Source organism: Polyodon spathula, chromosome 21, assembly GCF_017654505.1.
Source record: "Polyodon spathula isolate WHYD16114869_AA chromosome 21, ASM1765450v1, whole genome shotgun sequence".
NCBI classification, from domain to species: Eukaryota; Metazoa; Chordata; class Actinopteri; order Acipenseriformes; family Polyodontidae; genus Polyodon; species Polyodon spathula.
In genome coordinates this window covers 27,397,638-27,417,000 of record NC_054554.1, presented here as the reverse complement: position 1 = coordinate 27,417,000, position 19,363 = coordinate 27,397,638, and the positions used below count along the sequence as shown (strand labels likewise).

Here is a 19,363-nt window from a genome sequence, read left to right as displayed (position 1 = left end):
TATTTGCAGACTGTAAAGAAACATTAGAACTACCATGTAATACAGTATTTAATATAATAAAGTTAATACTTATGTGACAGCACAAATATTTATATATATATATATATATATATATATATATATATATATATATATATATATACAAATCTGCAGTTCTTCTCAGTGGGGATTGCAGTGTCTCATTTGTTTTCTCCGGACACTTTGCTCAGTTAGCTACAAACATTAATTAATCTTCCTATTTGCTGTCAGTCCAGTGAGGAATGGAGTGCCTGGAGGTCTCTCCTCCAAAGATTATAGGGCCACACTGAGGGACTGTATATACTCAGGAGAGAGAAAACATGTGCAATGGAGGAAAAGACTGTTGTGTCTGCTCTGTAAAGCATTCACCACCGTGAATGTTGGCATCAATCCTGAAAAAATAAATTACAGTTTTTTCCTTCTTCCATATTCAGGTCAATCTTCAGGATTAATCCTGCATGACATGGAAAACAAGGTATGTCAGTAAAATACATATCCAAACCAAACATACAAATACAGGAACACATTACAGGTATTGGTATCTTGAACAACATAGGGCACTATGACCTATATCCACAGCTCATAGACTAGTATTTCATAACATGCTCATGAGCAGTTTAATCAAAACTAGACAAGTGTTTCCCAAGATATGCACAAAAGCTCAACCAATAAGTTGTCAGCACTGTGAAAAAGGCCACTGTGAGCTGCATTATTAGACTGTGAAAAAGGAAAAAGTTAATTAAATTGAGCACTAAAATTTGAGTTATCCAATGATACTATAAACTGTTTCACTACCAAGCAGTCTTCTAACCAGACCACTGAAAAATAACGTCTTACAAATTACATACCTGAGCCTCTTTCTCTTCAGAAATCTCCTTCTCCTGAAAAACAAGATACATTTTGAGCACGTGTGATCTGAATAACATTAAGGGTTGTGTGTATTACTGTAGGTCAGGAATGAGATCTAACCAGGGAGAAGGTCTTGTCTATTTGTCTTCTCAATCTTTGAATACCTTTAAAAACGTATAATGCATTGGTACCATTAAAATACCAACATTAGAACAAATATTGTAAAGTAGTAGCTTACTTGTTATGAAATGTAGCACACCAGCACTGAAATAGATAACCAGGGTATATTGGTTTACACCATTGCGATTCTAATATGTGAATGATTTAAAATCCTTCAAGGAAATGTTGTTCTTCTCCTGTAACCTTTATTGGTAGTTAACAATGCCAGTTATCAAGGAGTAAACAACACATTTCTGAAGTGCTATATTGCCTGTGCTGTGTTTTATCAACTTGTCTTTCTCTCTATACCCCACTCTTACCTTGTCAGCTTTGCTTTGTGACTTCTCCTCCTCACGCTCTCTCTTCTTGAGCTCAAACTCCACGACCTCGAAGAACTCCTTCTCTGCTCGCACCACCAGGTCCTCGCTGCTCTCCTCTGTGTCCTCATCCTTCGCCTCCTCTTCCTTGCCCTGCTCTGAGCGGCTGCGCTCCTTTAGGCGCATCTCACGGTGACGTGCCTCCAAAATTTTCTCACGCTTTGTCTCCCGCTCAAACATCTGTGGAAAAAAGAATGGGGCAAGGGGTTGTGAATTAGACTTTTAAAAAGTCAAAATAAAAACTCACATTTTACTGACCCTTGCTCTTACCGCAGAGGCCAGTGCCTTCTCATTCCTCTGCAGAGTGCACAGTTCGGGAGAGATCTCCAGCAGCGTAGTTGTGCCAAGCTGGGAGCCGCAGGCGAGGAACCTTCCATTGTCCTGGACCCGCAGGGAGTACAGGGATTCATCACACACCTGTGACCAGCAAACGAAGGGGAGGGGACATGCTTTAGTTTAAGAACTTTGAAACCACTGAGGGTAAACCAGCAGTTCATACTCCACACATGACGGGACATTCAGAGTCAAACCATGACAACTTATGAACGGCTGATCTATGAAAATATCCTGAAGGACCTTGAAAAACTGGTTTCACGGACCCTGATTATCCCTAATCTTGGACGAAGGTACATAGTGCAGGATCAGTGCTAGTAGAGGTCTTTGAAACTAGTTCAGTTGTAAACCTGAGCTGGAAACATGATTTTGATCAAACTGATACACCGATGAAGGCACAAGTGGAAACATATTTTTTATTGGACTTAGTTTCTAAGTTCTCTATGTCTTTTGATTCAGTGTTTTGTTATCATGGAAAAGCCTACCTTCAGGCTAAGCGTGGGGTCGTTTTGCTTGAACAGGAAGTCCCACACATCCAGAGTGCCGTCCATCCTAGTAGTAAAGAACACAGCGGGTCTGACCGGACTCCAGCAGCCGTCCGTCAGGTAAGCCATGTGGTACCTGAAACACAACAGGTGTGAGTGAGCACATACAGCAGGTGCGCCAGAAGCTTGCTAAGAAACTACAGAGCATGCTTAATAATATTAACTTAGTAACTGACATTTGGAGGCCAAGTTTTATCAATGCTACTTACTGTTACGTTTCTTACAAGGGTTATTACAGCAACTTTTTATTTTTTGCTCAAGGAAAGGCTTAGTAAATCCATCCTTAAAGAGCCCCTTACTTGGTCCACATGATGGAGGACTCCTTGATTTCCTCTGACCAGATGCGTGCCGTCCAGTCGGCCACAGTCAGGAAGTTCTTGGGGAAGAAGGGGTTCCTTTGCAGGGCGTAGATTGGCCCATGGTGGCCACTGTAGGTGCAGACAATCTTTTCTGCAGGGGTCTTTGCTTTTCGGTTGCACGATACCACCTGCCCCTGCTCTGTTCCAACCATGAACTTTGTTGGCTGTGTAAACATATAAATTATCAATAAACAAATGCCAAGTCAGTCACTCTGGAGCAGAGAACCTCTGACCCATATAGACAGAACGAGAGATTGAGAAAGACAGTAGGGGTCTCACCATTGTTGTCTCAAACTCCAGAGAGATGGCTCCTAGTGCATTGTCCAGGTTCCCCTTCTTGCTCGTGTCAAGTATCAGTTTCTCTGTAGGCTCGCTCATCTTCCGAATATCCCACCACAGAACCTGCAAATGTGAATATTAAAAAACAAATATCGATGTGGTACAGGTATATAATGGTAATTGGTAGTTGCTAATTGTCTACTGTAACTACAAATGTCTATAATTTGGGTGCTGCCTAGGACAAAACAATGACTTAGACCTCACCTGATTCAATCAGATCTGCACTGTTAAGATCTGTCTACAATGACCATAACGATGATTCCGCTAAAGACCAGGAGACATCTAGTTAGAAAAGGCAACTTACTTGTCCGTCAGTTGATGCAGAGAAATAGTCTGTGCCTGTCTTTGACTGTAACCAGATCACTTTGTAGACAGGGTCTCTGTGGCTGTGCTCAATTGAGGACATCTCCACTGGCTGGCTCCCCTTGCGAGTGTCCCAGTAAGCTGTCCAGAGAGAGAGAGAACAGTGGATAAAACAGATGAAGAAAACCCAATATCTACATAAACGACGAGGAGTGAGCAGAAAATGTGGATTGGAGAACATTCTCTTTTATATAAATGGAGTTACAATATTTGCCCAACAACTGTCACCAATTTCCAGGAATTTAAAATCACCATGCCAAAAAAAAGAGTTGAAATAATAACCTTAAAAGTTAATATCTCCATCTTAAAAGTAGTTCAAACAAGCCCAGTGGACATGGATGCAAGGAGGAAGTATGCAGAATAAAACACTTCTCACCAATTTGCCCATTGTAACAGCCGCCAATCAGAACATGAGAGTCTTTAGGGTTGTACTCCAGACAGACGAGGGGGGACACTGGTTTCAGGGTCATCTCAGGTTTGTCTGGATTTTCTGTGAGGATAATGTAAGGGGTATCTACAGTGAAACAGCAACTGGCACCTCTTTTCATTTGCACAGGAAACAGCGACATGTAAGTTACCATATGCACTTCTGTATTGTACATACATACTGTAAGCATGTGTAATGTAAACCAGAAAAGTCACAACAAACTGAGAACAGTGGATAAACATTTGAATATATACTGTCGAACTCTGCTCCAGGGGAGAGTTTTCTTAATTATGCACACTTTTTTTTGTCATTTTGTGAAAGATTACTACCGTTGTGTTGAATCTCATTTGAAATCTTAAACTGATGATATCTTTTAATTTTCAAGGCTGAACTGGGCATTAAGTCCACACTTAGTGGGCTTGCTATAGTCAGTGGGTGCTGGGCTCCTCACCAATGTCCCATATGTAGGAGTCGAAACACATGTCCTTGGTGGCCCTCTGGAACTCCAGAGAAGAATATGCAACTGCCAACTTCTTTGCACCATCGGGGTGCCACGACAGACCAGTGGCAGTGCGCTTGATCTCATTTGGGTCTCTTTATGGGGACAAAAACACAAGTTCAGGATTCAAACAACCAGACAATTGTTACTCAGCGCAAATTGTAAAAACAAATGTAGCCCTAACCACTTGAATTCCCTTCTTCCCAGTCTGTCAACTTAAAAAAATTGGCTTAACTGCTTCTTGTTCCTCAAATCTAACCACTAGTGCACCATTCTTCACATGCCCCCACCTCTACTTACTGCATCACACACATCTCTGGTACCTGAAGACGTTGATGGTCTTTGCTGAAGGCTGCACCTCATCACCTACTGATACTTCCTCCTCCTCCTCAAAGTACTGCTGGTAAATATCAATGGCGTTGTTCTGCTTGATGCAGTGTTCCATAAGCTGCGGGAAGCAGGGAAAACAGTACCTCATCATATCATACACAGTTCATAATTGTTTATGTCTACTTGCACAGCTGCACCTTTAATGTTAACAAAGTTATAGCCAGTCTTATATCATACGAGGGTTAGCTGTACATATCAACTTGTTAACAATCATCCCATCTTTGTTTTTTATCCCCAGCAGTACTCACGCTACCGAGCTGCAAGACGGTATTGACGTAGTTCTCGTCCTTCTCCACCTTCTTCCTGTAGCGAATGGTCTGCTCCATCTCTTGTGGGTTGACATCCTTTGGCCAGCCCCCTTCCACATGGTTTATCCCTCGCGTTTCAGTCTGAAAGCATTCTGTGTTCACCTGCAAACCAATAAACATACCAATATCACTAAAGTATTAATCTTGCGACTGTCAAACCACTTAAATGGCAGTGGATTGGGCATAAAGACTGATCAACTCTCTTATCCCTTAAGAAAAAGGGTGGTTCCCTCTAAGGCAAGGTATCTTGGATCTGCTTGGTGGATAAACAGAGAATCTTTCAATGCCTTCAACGCCAGACCGTTCTCAATATAAAGAAAATAAACTGACCTCATGTTCTGACATCTCTTGGGCACACTGGGTGGGGGTGTCGCAGGGGTTTCTCTCAATGTAGTTGTCCATCTGGCTGGGGTCTGGGAGGATGTCCACATGCAGCTCAGCTGACCGGTCCGAGAAGTTACATTGTCTGCCGAACTCGCTGCGCTTCTTTGTGTACACATATACAATCTCCATGACGACTGCTTGAGCCAGAAACACAGATCAGGGCTTCAGTTTTGGGACAAGAAACATATGCCACTGTTTGCACGGTTTTGACTATGTACTAGGCTCTATGTAATAGTTTTTAACACATGCTAACCATTTTGCTAGTTACTAAGTAACAGTTAAATTATTTTTTTAATTTTTTAATTTTAATATTTGCTTATCGGTTTCATAGCCAGCAACAAAAGATACAGTTTAAAATATGTTTAAAAAATTGTTAAGATTACATTGAAATAATCAAATGCCATTCAAATGATGTTATGAAAAACACTAACAATAAAAATTATGAACACCCAAATAACTCAATAATAGTTGCAAAAATGTAAAGGGTTTATTTATGAAATGTACATAAATGTATAACATTGGCAGATTATATAGGAAAATGAAATACTGTATGACTTCCTATTCCTAAAATATTTATAGATGCTGTTATAGCACACACTGGAAAAGGCAGGGGAGAAATATTAAGTTAAAAGGCTCAGGCTCTGACCATGTGGGCATGTGTCAACCACAAAAGTAAGTTCCTCATCAAAATGTAGTCCATTTTAACTTGTCAGTTTGTTTACTGGAAAATTCTGAACACTATGTTAAAGATTACTTTAACATGATATTATTTTGTCTGTACCACTGTTCGTAATTCAAGTTACTTAACAGTATATTACCTGTAGATGATTTTCAAAAAGAGCAAACCCATAAAAAACGATGAATATGTTATTGTTTTACAATCACGTGACACTGGGGAGTTTTTCTCCAATGGTAACTAGCCATGGCCTGTATTTACGTTTTGGTTACGTATTTTGGGAGCAATTAAACAAACTGTGACCTGGTAATAAAATAACACAGCACCAGGGAAATATTTTCAATACAACAATAATAAGTCTAACTTGTGCCACGATAGTATTTATTTTCGAAGGCCTTGGCTGAAAACAATTATTATTATTATTATTATTATTATTATTATTATTATTATTATTATTATAAGAAAAGCGACATTATTTTAAATTCTTGCTCATTATTACCTGTTTATGTCGCTGCTATGTGTGCTGGAGTTTTTGTTTTTAAATATTATTTCAAATTTCCGTTGGTTTCTCCAGCTCTGAAACGTCCAAACTCTGCACGCAGTAGTTTACAGTTTCCTAGCAACTCTTAAGACACACCTCTTCCCTTCAGTAGCGCGGCTAACAAAACTGAAAGAATTTGCTGCCCTTAAAAAAATGCACCCATTAGAGTAGTGCTTTAAAAGTTATTGATGTGACTTACGTGGAGAACTATAATATTTCTAGTAACACGATGTTTAATTCTACCTTCACGGTTTTTAAACAGTTTTACTTTTAGAATAAAAATAGCTTGTTATGTTTGTTTTAATGAATGTGGCATTTAAATCCAAAACATAACAAAACCCCAAAACACTGAAATGTCTTTATAATGCAATTTATGTATTAGACTGCATTGACCTTGTTTCTTTAAGAAATCTCAGAAGTTGTGTAAAATTAGATAATGCTGAACAGTAGGTAGGCAAGACCTATCAGGTCATGAAGGATCTGTCTAGGGCTCTCCCGTTTTTTGAGATGTCCCTGGATTTCAGCATGCCATGCCGGGACACTAAAATATCCTGGTTTTTAATCTCAGTACGTTTTTAATCTTATACTGCCTCATCCATGTAGATTGTAGAGCAACTCTACAAAACCAATACTGTAATATCACTGCAATAGACAATAGTCAATTGTATAATAGTAATATTATCATTGTCTCCTATTGGACGACTATGTGTCACGAGTTTAAACTTCCCGGTGTTTTGTACCTCATAGATGGCAACTCTAATCTTGTCTAATTTTCTGGTTTGTTCCAATGACTCCCACAAGTGGTGGCTGGGTCATGAACTCAAGTCACATACAGTACACACACACACACACACACACACAATGACAGACCCATGTAATGTATTAAAATTTTTTATTCCCCTCTTTTTTTTTGGGGGGGGGGGGGGTAGTGGAATAATAATACATAAAAACTAGGCCCCACTGCGCAAAGTGCTACAACAAAACAAGTTACATGCTTTGAAAAAACATACGTACATACATACATACATACATACATACATACAGGGGATTCTACTGAACCACACATTTAAAAAGCAGACAGGCTCAGTCCAGGGGCTCAGGCCTGCTGAGTCTTCTCCTCTGGAAGACAGTGGGCCTTGCTAGCAATGTAAGCAACCAGCACTGAAATAATTGTCCCATCTATTGCAATAACTGAGAGTTCCCCATTCCCACATTTGCAATTTTACTGCACTCAATCTGGCATGCCAATAAGTTAAACTCCAGCTAAAAATGCACACGGTTCACCAGGCGGCGCTATGCACTAATCAAAATAAAAGTCATTTAAGCCCCAGTGTTAAAGATGTGCTAGAACTCAACTCGGCTCTGCTGTTGATTACATCAATATACTGCACTCCCCACACAAACATTGATAACAGGGACTTTGAGGCTTGATTTGTGAGTTACCACATTGCATTCCAGTGTGCATAAAAGGCAGGGCTCGCAGTAGGAGTTGAGGTAACCGGTAGTGATTCTGTGAAGGTTGTGGAGTCTGTGGAGGAGAAAACAGCAGGCCGGCCCAAAGACCCGAAGCCACAGTGGCTACTGAACCGGTTCCAATGTCATTAGCCATGGATACTGGGCTTTAATCCTGCTTACTTGCTAGGCTGGTTCTCAGCTCTACAGAACAGTGGTTATAAAATCAGCTGCTGATTTGGAAAAAACATAACCAGCGGAACTGAAGGACACCATCCGTCTTGTGTGCCCTGCATGACAATGCTGCACGAAGCTGCTTTCTCCACAATGAAAGCCCCCCCCCCCCCACGTGACATCTTGTGTCACAACGTTTGGTGCAGAGAATCACGTTTGTACATCCAACGCTTTTTCACCACCCTGTACACAGACCCAGGACCATGCCCTCTTTCTTTGATTGGCTGCACGATAACAGCAAGGCCAGCAACCTGGCGATCTGATTGGACTTGCACCTTCATCCTAGCAAGACAAACTTTACCTATTAGATATATCAAATAGACTTGTGGCACATAGACTTACAAATCAACGTTATTATTATACAAGACATTTACAGGAAAAAAAAATTGGAAATAAAATAGATATATAAGTCTAAATAGAAAAAAAATGCATTTCAATAAAATGGGGGGGGGACCCCAAAGATGAACAGACATATCAGCAATGGAAGATGGTTATTTCATTTGTAAGATCCAACAACAGTTGTTCAGTGAGAGAGGCTAATGCCTCCTACCCATCTGATATTTTAGCAATGCAGCCCAGCCCAGAGTTGAACTGCTTCATATTAGAAATGACACACACACACAGACACACAGACAAAAGGCGTTTTTTTTTTTTTATAAATTAGTAGGTCTTGGAAGACTGATGGAAAGACGGAATTGGTCCATGACCTAGTCATGCACACGATCACATTTGGTCTGCCTTGTGCTTTTAAGAGTTCAAACAGTCATTCAGAATTACAGTGTGTGGAAGTGCTGGAGAAGAGTTTTGGCCCAGGCATGCAGGCAGCCAAGCAGGAAGGGAGGGGATGGGGGTGAACCCAACTTGCAAGTAAAAATTTGCAAATAAACCTGTGTTTTTAGAACAGACATCAACACTCTGTTAACACGTTAATTAATTGAAGCCACAAGTGCGAGTACTTGATAAGACCCAGTTTTGTGAAACCAAAAAGCCAGGACTGCGTTCAAAAGACAGAGCGCTCCAGATCGTTCCGTGGCGCTTCGATTGAACAAGTTCCATGCCCAGAGCGCGCTTCGTAACGTTAGCTAATTCAGAGGAGCTTACTCTGTGGGCGTTTCAAAATGGCGGAGGTACAGTAAGAGTGCAGCGACTGTGGTGTCATTTCCCAACATATCTGCCCTTTTATTTCTTGTTTCGACTGGCTACACAGGAAATGTCAGTTCCGTGCCTACAGTTTAAATAACATATTACATTAAGTCATAGCACTGATGGCATCAATTGTTCCTTTGCACACATTTATTTATATTTACACAATTCACACACACACACACACACACACACACATATTATATATATAATATATATATTAATATAGATATATATATTATATATATAATAAATATAAATTATTATTATTTGTTTAAACAAAGTTTCTTATTACCTATTTTTTTTTTTTTTTTTTTTTTTTTTTAAATGGCTTAAAAAAAATTGCTACATATTAAAGAGAGATTAGTTTAGGAATGTTTTGATGAAACGCTGCAGACCTGTGTCCAGTTGTACACATGCATGCCAATCTGCAATAATTTTTTAAGTTATCCTGGAAGTAATTTCATTGTAGGAGACTTCCTGCTGTCATTTTAATACAACTGCAATAAAAGAACAGTCCTGTAATAACTGTGTTATAAACAATATTAGATACCTATTAATGATTACTGGCTATAGCAATATGGTTTTATAAGAAAATGTATAGTAATTAGGGCGACCTTAGTATTACAATGGTAATGATTAATTATTTTAGAAATAGATTGTTAAATTAAAGTGTGGCCTGCATCTCTATATCTATACAGAGCAACATAATAAAATAATAAAATTCCCCCACAGTGAGATTGACAGAGAGGGAAGACACCCATCCTCCTTCAAGCTAAACTCTCATTTCATTAAGAGCCTGCGTGGATTGTCCCTAACAGACTCTTCCACCCCAGCGGCCAGTCTGTCGGTGCAGGATTGCAGGTTATTAACAGTGCTCATGGCAACAGAGTCACAGACAGATGGAGGACCCCAGGGCACGGCTACACCTGCAGATCGCTCCCAGAGTGCCTCAGCTGGTCGTCAGTCACAGACAGGTAGGTGGCCCTCATGCTTGGGGAGTACTGGAGAAACAGACAAACAGAGAGGCAGGGTGTGAGGGAGGATGCTTATGGAGCTGGCTATTGCTGATATCATCAGCAGTGTTCCCGACAAGTTTATTATTTTATTTGTGGGTGTTATAACATGTTTGTTCTCACTGTGATTTACCATGTGACACAATGGACTGGTTTAGTACAGCGCAAAGCTCCAATAAATAAATGAATGAGCAAACAATCTAAAAAAAAAAAAACCCAAAAAAAACCAGCGTGAACGTAGTGCTCATGGAAGGGGGTGGGTGAGGGCATTGGCTCCAGTCAGTCACGAGTAGACAGACATCCCTCCCAGCTCTACAAGCGAGGGAGGATAACTCAGTCCTAACCTCAACAGTCTGAATCTGTACTTTGCTATCACTATCCCCTCTCGACCCACATACATTTTTATATATATATATATATATATATATATATATATATATATATATATATTTTTTTTTTTAAAGCAAGTGACAGATAAATAAATAAATAAATAATGTATTCATTCCATGCAGAAATGTGATGTGATAGGAAATGAAAAACAAAGACAGGCACCAAAGTGTGGGAAAGAAAAAATTTAAAAAATCAACAAAACAAAATCCAAAAATAAAGAAGATAACAAAAATGAAGAAATGATGAGTTTTCTGAGACAGCAACATTCAGAGAAAAGTTAAACTTAAACTTACTCTTTTTTTTTTAAATGGCTGGGAGATTAGCTCCACAAAAAGTTGAAAAAACAAACAAACAAACAAACAAACAAACAAACAAAAAGAAACAAAAGCGCCGTTAGCTGAAAACAGAAGAGCAGTGTGGCAAGGGAGAGGAGGGGGACTCAGGTAACGTGTTTTAAAGGGACTTTGACATTTCATCAGACCCCTCCGAGTGACAGTGCTTCATCTGCCTAGTCAGAGGAAAACCTGGCCACCTAGGGGGCTACATTGAGATGAGTGATACTGGGCCCAGCTATAGATCAATCTGGGGAGTACAGAGAGGGAGTGTCCTAAAGGGTGCCGTGTGTGTGTGCGCGCGAGTGAGTGTGTGTGTGTGCGAGTGAGTGAGTGTGTGCGTGTGCGAGTGAGTGTGTGTGTGTCCTGTGTCCTGCAGCTTGGCTGAGACACTTTCTGAAGTGCTGTTGCTGTGTGCCTAACAAGAGCAGCGATAAGCAGGTGTGATCAGAGGAAGGACTTGGCCTCTGGGACCCAACGCACCGAGGGGGGAGGGGAGCCTCTCCCTATCAGGGGCACGTTTTCATAGCGCGGGTTCCCTCCGAACAGCACTGACTGGTTCCTGCAGACAACAAACAGACAATTAAAAAGCAGTCAAAGCCACAACACTCCACACTGCAGCCCGGCACTGAAACCCACGACCTCCACTCTGTAGCCCAGCCCACTCTAACCACCGCGCTACCCAAACCCTTTCACAGTCTCATCCTGGGAGTCAGTTGCCTTATTTTGCCAGGCTGCGGTGTGCTCTGGCGACACACTCACATGTACTCGGAGACGGGTGCGTTAGACACGGCCTGTGCGGGGGGCTGCAGGCTGCTCTGGCTACCCATGCTGCTACTGTAGCTGCAGAAGCTGTGGATCTGTCCCCGCACGGGATTGTGGGCCGCGATACGCCGCGCTTGGGGGTTGAAGGGGTCCTCCTCATCGATGTCATCATAATCACGGTCTCTGAGGAGAAAGATACAAAACACTCAAATAGTGATCTACAACCCAGAACCGCTGGAACTACACTGGCAAAGGAACTGATCTGTAACAACTGGTGGCACATAGAAAGCTGCAGGGTTTTCTTCATGGGATTATCATAGCACTCCAATGGGATGGATGCATAGCTTTTATACAAGTTTCCCACAGTAAAAGCAGAGCAAAGTGCAATGGAGCATAGTGAAAGCACCGGTACACATTTGCAAGTTATAGTAAAGCATATTAATAAATGTGGCAAATCAGGGTATGGTAAATACACGGGAAAACTTTTAGAAGGGGGTATAGGGCTATTGCTGGCTGTAAGTGGGACAGAGGGTTGCTGGTTGCTGTACCTGTTATCAAAGTGTCTCCAGGCGCGGGGGATGGCACATAGCATGGCACAGAAGGCAGTGCCTGCCAGCAGTGAGAAGAGGCTGAGATAGAGCAGCCCCTCGACCCCATCATAACACACACCGATCAGAGCGTCCAGGTAGTCCTAGTGAGCGAGACACACTTATTCACCATGCAGCCAATCAAATCACCCACCCACAACACGCAGCCAATCAAATACAGCCACCGCACCAAGCAGCCAATAAAACACACCCACTCACAACAAGTGGCCAAACAAATCAAGCATCCACAAGTCCAGCAGAATTATCATCCATACCCAGACCCTGTTCTCCGTCTGTGAAGGCTGAGGGTGCTCTTACCTTGTGCAGGCTCCGGCAGTCCAGCAGGGCAGTGAGCTGGTGCAGGCTGGCTTCAGAACCGTTCAACATCTGCTGAATCCCCAGCAAATCTCTCTGCAGAAACACACACAGCACAGACAGCAGTGACTCCACAGACCAGAGCAAAGGCATGAGAGTGGATCTATACAGATCTAGAAAATACATTATATATATACAGCTAATATCCTATTCTCTTTAAACTGTCTACATTTTTAACATTTTTAAAACAGTCCATAACTTGACAAGCATTAAATTGTGAAAAAGGCACTAGCCGTAAGGTTAGTATATTTTACCTTTAATCAGTATAAGTAAACATGCAATTTTGTGTTTTGTGTGTCTAAGTTCATATGTATGTATGTATATAGATGCACATTAGTGTGGCACTGGAGCATTGTTACCCTCCCACTGGGGGAGTGCCAGGCTTACCTTTGCTGTGGGGAACATGGGCACTGCGAACTGGAGCAGCCCTTGAATCTGGATCTGCATGGTGGTCACTGAGCGCTGGTAGATTGTCAGAGCCTAGGGGAGTCCAAGCACACAAACACACACACACACAGAGTCAGGATCAACAGACATTTAAACACTTAAAACCACCCAACCACCAGCTCTAACAGACTTCATCAGGTGATGAAATACTATATTCAGACCAGCAGACGGCTCCATCAGCCTGTTCAAGGATGCTGTACTGAAAGATGGAGAGCGTTGCTAGAAGGGGTGCGATACAGACTGTCCTGGTCACATGGTCATACTCTTTACTCAGCAAGTCCCACTGCAACATGCTGTAATCCCAAACTCAGATACAGAGCACCTGAGGTAAACGGACAGACCTCCACTGTGGGGATTAATCTGTCATTCGGAAATATTTTTTTTCATGTTTTAAGGTTCTTAACCAGACATAACCCTATACAAAATTGAAGACACCCTTTGCTGCAATAAGACTGCTTCGATACTGCAACAGAGTACCTCAGAGAGCAAAGCGTTGTAATCGTTGCTTTGCTGGGGTTCAGTCTGTTAAGTGTGAAGAGAGCTCCAGTTAATTAGCTCTGACTGCATTACAGTCCTATACTGGATTATTGATCTAACGAGTGCTGTCTGCATGCACAGGGTAATGAGAGGTTAGCTGAGAAACAGAGCGCTTTTAAGCGGCTGTGTTTTTTTATAATGAGGGTTAAGTAACATTTTTTAATGTATTGTTTTAGCATGCCACAACATTACTGTGGAGCCTGCACTGCCATTTTCTCAGATCTATTTATTCTCCTTTTTTTTTTTTTTTAATGACGCTTATGACTCGTGCGTAGTGAAAAATTATGCGATCATGCAGAATTAAAATGACTCATACCACGAAAATCTGTAAAGTCGTCATCATAAAATCAGTACACTTTCCTAGTTCCCCAAGGTTATATTGAAAGTTATCATAATCCAGCCCGGCAATTAGTTTTAGGAGACTGTGTAGTGCAGTGGGTATTTCTTTTCCAAAGATACTGCACAGACCTTCTTAAAGGCAATTATGCGTATCAGCACACCCTTAACTGGCACACTTTACCTTGTTAGAACATGCTCGAAGGCATTTTAAAATGCATGTACACTCCTCGAATAGCAGTGGTGCATCAGACCATAGGGGCCACCACCAACACATCACAGCCAGGATGACAGAAAAGGAGCTGCGACTGGAACAGTGTGCTGCCCAACGCTTCTCACATTTGGGCAACATGGTGGCTGATGGCACCCTCTAAGGCCACATGCCCTAGACTTTCCTCTTTCATGCTGCCGTTATGTCCCAGTATTTCCTCACTTCCTCATATTTGTACCCTGAAGTTGTACTTTTTGACTCTTTCGCGTTAAACGGATCTACTTGCTGTACAATGAAACTGTAAAATGAAAAATCAGAAGAGATACTGTACCTGCTGGAAGGGGTTAGGCATGCTCTGGCTGCAGTACAGGTAATAATGCACAATATCTGCAAGAGAGAGACAGCACTATAAAACACAACACACAGTTCACACTCATGCAAAACCCCTAATTTTCCGACCGCAATAGATATTAAAAGAACAATAGAAATGAAAGGCTGCGGGCTTTCCCTACCTGTGCTGATCGCATTGCGAGTCAGGTTCATGATGAACTTGTCTGGAGCCACGCAGAAGTCACTGGTGCCCTGAGAAGAGAAATAGTTAACACTAATGGCTATTCAGCCTCTCAAAAAGGTGCCTTTGAGGAAACAGAAACGCAAGCACTGTTGGATCACACATTGAATCCAGCAGCAGGCAAGGCTAACATCATTTACCAAGCAATATATTTAATTCAGGTGCCTGAAGCTTGGAAATGCATACTGTAAGTATCATAACTTTGCAACTTCCCATAAACTTGTCTAATATTCAATTGCTTTTATAAATAGCAGAGCAATTGCAGTACATAGGCAGCACCTATAGTATTTGGTATGTAAAACTTACATTAGAATCAAAAGGTAAATATGGAGCAGGTCCAATAAACTACAAGCAGGGTTTGACCTGCCGGTTAGTGGTCCAGCTGTAACACTGAATGCCACTGATCTGATACTAATATCCAGCGCTCCTGCTCCCTGTATCCCGGCTTCTAATCTGCTTTGCTACCACTCGAACAAACTGTTCAGAAATGCAATTGGTTTCTGCGCAGCTGTTTGCAGTGCATGTAAAAGCTTAAAAAAAAAAATCAGGCCAGTAATGATGTTCAGCTAAGAACTCCGATACTGTGCTAATAAATACTGTGCTCATAAATCTCAGAATATTGGCTCCCAAAATCATATCCCAGGTTGCATAGATAAGGCTTAATAGCTGCTACATACACACACCCAGACCTATGACTTTGGGTAACATAATGAAAGTAAAATATCCCTTTCTATTGAGAGTGAGCTCTACACAGCAAGCAGGTGGGGACAGCCATGCTAGGATCAGTGGTTTTGTACTAATTGCATATTCCAAAAAACAGCTATTTGGGTTTGAGGCGCGTGCTGCTCACCACAAAGCAGTCAGCTTTTCTTAACCTCTGTGGACAGCAGCAAGCAGCACAGACCCATTGCATTGTGGGAAGAATGAAATCAGATTACACGGGCCCAGCTGACCAATCCATTCACGGGAATCGATAAATAAAGCCTCTTGATAAATAACGTCCCGCTGCCTGAACTCTGACCCCAGAGATGCTAAAGTGATCGAAATGCAGGATTCTGGGACAGGTCCTCCATCACCCTCGCCCGCTCCCGTTTATCAAGCATGACTGAGAATTGTGTCATTTCTCTGGGGTTGGAAGATGACGGAGAAGTTTTCCCACAATGGCAAATTACACTTCTCACATAAATCATGTCTGTTCACAAGACAGGTACAGAACAGGGAAGGATTCAGAGTCTGAGACAAGGAGGAGACTGACAGCATCCATAACTTTAAAAGCACCCAAGCATATCATTCTAGGGCAAACCTGAAAGGAAACTATGTATTGTAGAAAAATGTTTTGGCTAAATGCCTTCAGCATTGTTATGTGGTGACAGCACTGAGGACTGGGGACGGAGGACTGAAGCCTTCTGGGACAGCACAGATAGACAGGCAGTGTTAACCCTAGAAATCACATTCTTTTCACTTCAATAAAACCATGCCTTCCTTCCAGAACATCAGAATTACTCTTCTCACTATCCGGGCTGGTTTTTATCAGGATGCTCAGTGTGGTACCATACAGATCAGTCGCATAAGTAAAGCCCCCCCCCCACACACACACAAATCTGGATTCCCAACCACTGCTAATGGAAACAAAATCCCAGAGCCCTTGCTAATGCTGATAACAGCAACCCTGCGATCCTCCCTTTCTTGTTTCCATTTTTCCGCATATTTGAATCCATTACCCTTCGGATTTGGAAACAAACAATGCATGTTTAAAAGTGTCAACATTTATCTATTTGTAAAAGGGAGCAGAAGCACATAGCTCCCAGCCTGTCACCTGGCTGAAAGGCAATGTCAACACAGCCCTCTCCATCACAGTAATATCAGCGCTGGAGAAAAGAGATCCTGGCTGTAATAAATGTGACAAGCTTACTTCATCTGTGAACTGCAGCTCACACACACAGCTTACCAATGCATCAGCATTGCCTTTTCAGAAGTAGAAATTAAAAACATTGCTCATCTAGCATTAATAGAAGAACAAGTCTCTTATTATGCTGAAGTGTTCACTTTTCCTCAGGCATAATGCACGTCCACTTTGAATGTCAAAAAATAAATCCACGTGGAAAGCAGCTTGAGTAGTTTAGAACGAATGTTTTTAGATTCTAAAGTATCTGAACTTCAATATTTTTGTTTTCTCAGACTGGAGAGAGAGAGAGAGAGAGAGAGACATTGTGATTTTTTTTTTTTTTTTATATATAAATGTAGTCGCCGCCAATGGTTTTCTACCCCGGTTCACTGCATCGCCCTGGCGACTTGGGAAATGGAGGTTGAAACACATGTCCTCCGAAACGGGTTCCCGCCAATCCCTCATTTTTCGCACTGCCCACAGCGAAGCCACCAGACCTATAGTGCCAGAAGGACAACATAGATCTGAATGGCTCCACTGCAGACCCACAGGTGCCCTATCAGCCACAGGGGGCGCTGGTGCGTGGTGAACTGCGAATTGTCCTGCCGATGTAAGCCCTCCCCACCGGGGCGGCACTCGGCCAATTGTGCACCGCCCCCCGGTCACGGCCGGCAATGAAATAGCCTGGATTTGAACCTGGGATCTCCAGGCTATGGGGCGCATCCTCCACTCCAAGCGGAGCGCCTTTACTGGATGCGGCACTCGGGAGCCCAAGCGGTCGTGTGGGAGTGGGAGCGTGTATACAGTACAGTGTACAAGGATTTGAACCACTTGCCATATGCAACACACAATTGTACATAAATGGACATCCCCTCCCATGGCTGATCACTTTACTTTGCAAATCCCTCACAGGTCTTCTGTAATATTTTAAAATTGTGCATTCGATACAAATGTCTACAGCAAACCCCATACAAAGTAAGTGGTCTGGGTGCTGGTGTGTCATTTCCAATGCATAATCTTAACTCTTAAAAAAAGGATAAATCCCAAACACTACTTTTTAAAAACAGAATGGTTTATTTTAAGCTGAAGCAAAACTACTTTTTAAAACAAAAAGACAAGAACAAGAGATTGCATTTGTAAAAAAAAAAAAAAACTATTGAAACCCATATGCAGGTATTCATGCAAACAACAATGTACATAATACAAAATACTCACAACTGCTGTAGCTGTGTCCACCCCCAGCGAAGTCCAGCTCAGGATCAGGGTCAGAACCCCAAACGTCATCATTCTGGAGAGAGAGGCCAAGGAGGAGAGAAGTGATGTCTGCTCCTGAACCTGCTCCATCCACCAGAACAACATTGTTCACAGCAGGCCAGCGGGGAGTGTGTTTCCCAGATGGACAAGATGCCAAGCTCTCTAGCAGCCAGCTATAGGAGGGCTAAAAGCCAAGCTACCAGTACATTCTGGTAAGTGGAGTCCTGCTGCGACAGGTACCTCAGACAGGTCAAACGTACCACAATGCATTGGGTGTGATGTAAAAAGCTTGCACTGTCGCAAACTGTCCGAGTGTACATGGAGTCATCTGGTAACCCAAGTCAAAGTACAGTAAAATAGTGACTGGACGGGAAACACCGACAAGGGCACTTGGCAGATACACAACCTAGTGTAAGTGAATGTAGGTGGTGTGCTGGTGTTTCATGTGCACTCACGTGGTGAGCAGCCAGCGAGACTGCTTCGCCAGGCCTAGACAGGCCACCAGGCAGATGACCAGGTCAAGGATCAGCAGCAGCAGGTAAGTGAGCCACCTAGAGGAGGAGGAGGAGAAGGAAAGTGCCACTCAATGTCTTTTTAAAGGATCAGCAGAAAAAAAAAGCTGTATCTGGAGGTAGAACTTCTTTCATAACAGCGTTTCTTTCTTTTTCTTTGTTGCGTTTCGTTCCAGCTCAAGCTGACCGAAGGGGCTTCTTTGCTGCTGAGTGCAAAGAAGAGTGACCAGAATTATTCCGGGTTTAAAAGGCATGTCATATGCAGACAGGCTAAAAGAATTGACTCTAATCCATCTTGAACAAAGAAGACGACGAGGCGATCTGATTCAAGCATTAAAAATTCTAAAAAGTATTGACAATGTCGACCCAATGTCGACCTTTTCAACCTGAAAAAAGAAACAAGGAGCAGGGGTCACAAATGGAGATTAGATAAAGGGGCATTCAGAACAGAAAACAGGAGGCCTTTTTTTTTTTTTTTTTTTTTTTTTTACACAGAGAATTGTGGGCATCTGGAACCAACTCCCCAGTAATGTTGTTGAAGCCGACACCCTGGGATCCCTCAACAATGAGATTCTGGGATCAAATAAGCTACTAACAACCAAACGAGCAAGATGGGTGGAATGGCCTCCTCTCGTTTGTAAACTTTCTTATGTTCTTATGTTCTAATTCTGTTGCACAGCTCTCCTTTTGCATACATAGATACAACACCCACCCTGGAATCATACCTCAATCACACGCTGTTCATGTAT

At 42.1% G+C, this 19,363-nt stretch overlaps 2 protein-coding genes across 4 annotated transcripts in view; both read right to left on the bottom strand.

Annotated features, from left to right (window-relative positions):
- Window positions 1-153: 153 nt before the first annotated feature.
- Window positions 154-6,661, bottom strand: LOC121296101 (dynein intermediate chain 2, axonemal-like). 2 transcript variants are annotated; one of them, XM_041221301.1, is made up of 14 exons: window positions 6,526-6,661; window positions 5,297-5,487; window positions 4,907-5,068; window positions 4,592-4,716; window positions 4,221-4,363; window positions 3,719-3,832; window positions 3,284-3,423; window positions 2,920-3,042; window positions 2,581-2,804; window positions 2,222-2,357; window positions 1,674-1,820; window positions 1,347-1,583; window positions 867-899; window positions 154-472 (listed from the first exon to the last, which is right to left on the bottom strand). In XM_041221301.1, exons 2-14 carry the CDS (start codon window positions 5,477-5,479, stop codon window positions 467-469), a joined length of 1,773 nt encoding a protein of 590 aa, XP_041077235.1. In that variant the 5' UTR covers window positions 5,480-5,487; window positions 6,526-6,661; the 3' UTR covers window positions 154-466. The 2 variants fall into 2 exon arrangements, with proteins under 2 accessions (XP_041077235.1, XP_041077236.1); XM_041221302.1 differs by having other exon boundaries at window positions 5,297-5,484.
- A 3,068-nt stretch (window positions 6,662-9,729) lies between these two features.
- Window positions 9,730-19,363, bottom strand: part of LOC121296023 (protein tweety homolog 2-like) — a 29,765-nt gene continuing 20,131 nt past the window's right edge. Inside the window, exons 5-15 of one of the 2 annotated variants that reach the window (XM_041221160.1) lie at window positions 18,558-18,653; window positions 18,064-18,136; window positions 14,905-14,974; window positions 14,724-14,779; window positions 13,249-13,341; window positions 12,805-12,897; window positions 12,448-12,590; window positions 11,897-12,082; window positions 11,618-11,696; window positions 11,096-11,113; window positions 9,730-10,400 (exon numbers count right to left, since the gene is read on the bottom strand). In XM_041221160.1, the coding sequence (XP_041077094.1) occupies window positions 10,320-10,400; window positions 11,096-11,113; window positions 11,618-11,696; window positions 11,897-12,082; window positions 12,448-12,590; window positions 12,805-12,897; window positions 13,249-13,341; window positions 14,724-14,779; window positions 14,905-14,974; window positions 18,064-18,136; window positions 18,558-18,653 (988 nt within the window). In that variant the 3' untranslated portion in view covers window positions 9,730-10,319. The remainder of the gene's footprint in view (window positions 10,401-11,095; window positions 11,114-11,617; window positions 11,697-11,896; window positions 12,083-12,447; window positions 12,591-12,804; window positions 12,898-13,248; window positions 13,342-14,723; window positions 14,780-14,904; window positions 14,975-18,063; window positions 18,137-18,557; window positions 18,654-19,363) is intronic. The other variant, XM_041221161.1, reaches the window with a different exon arrangement.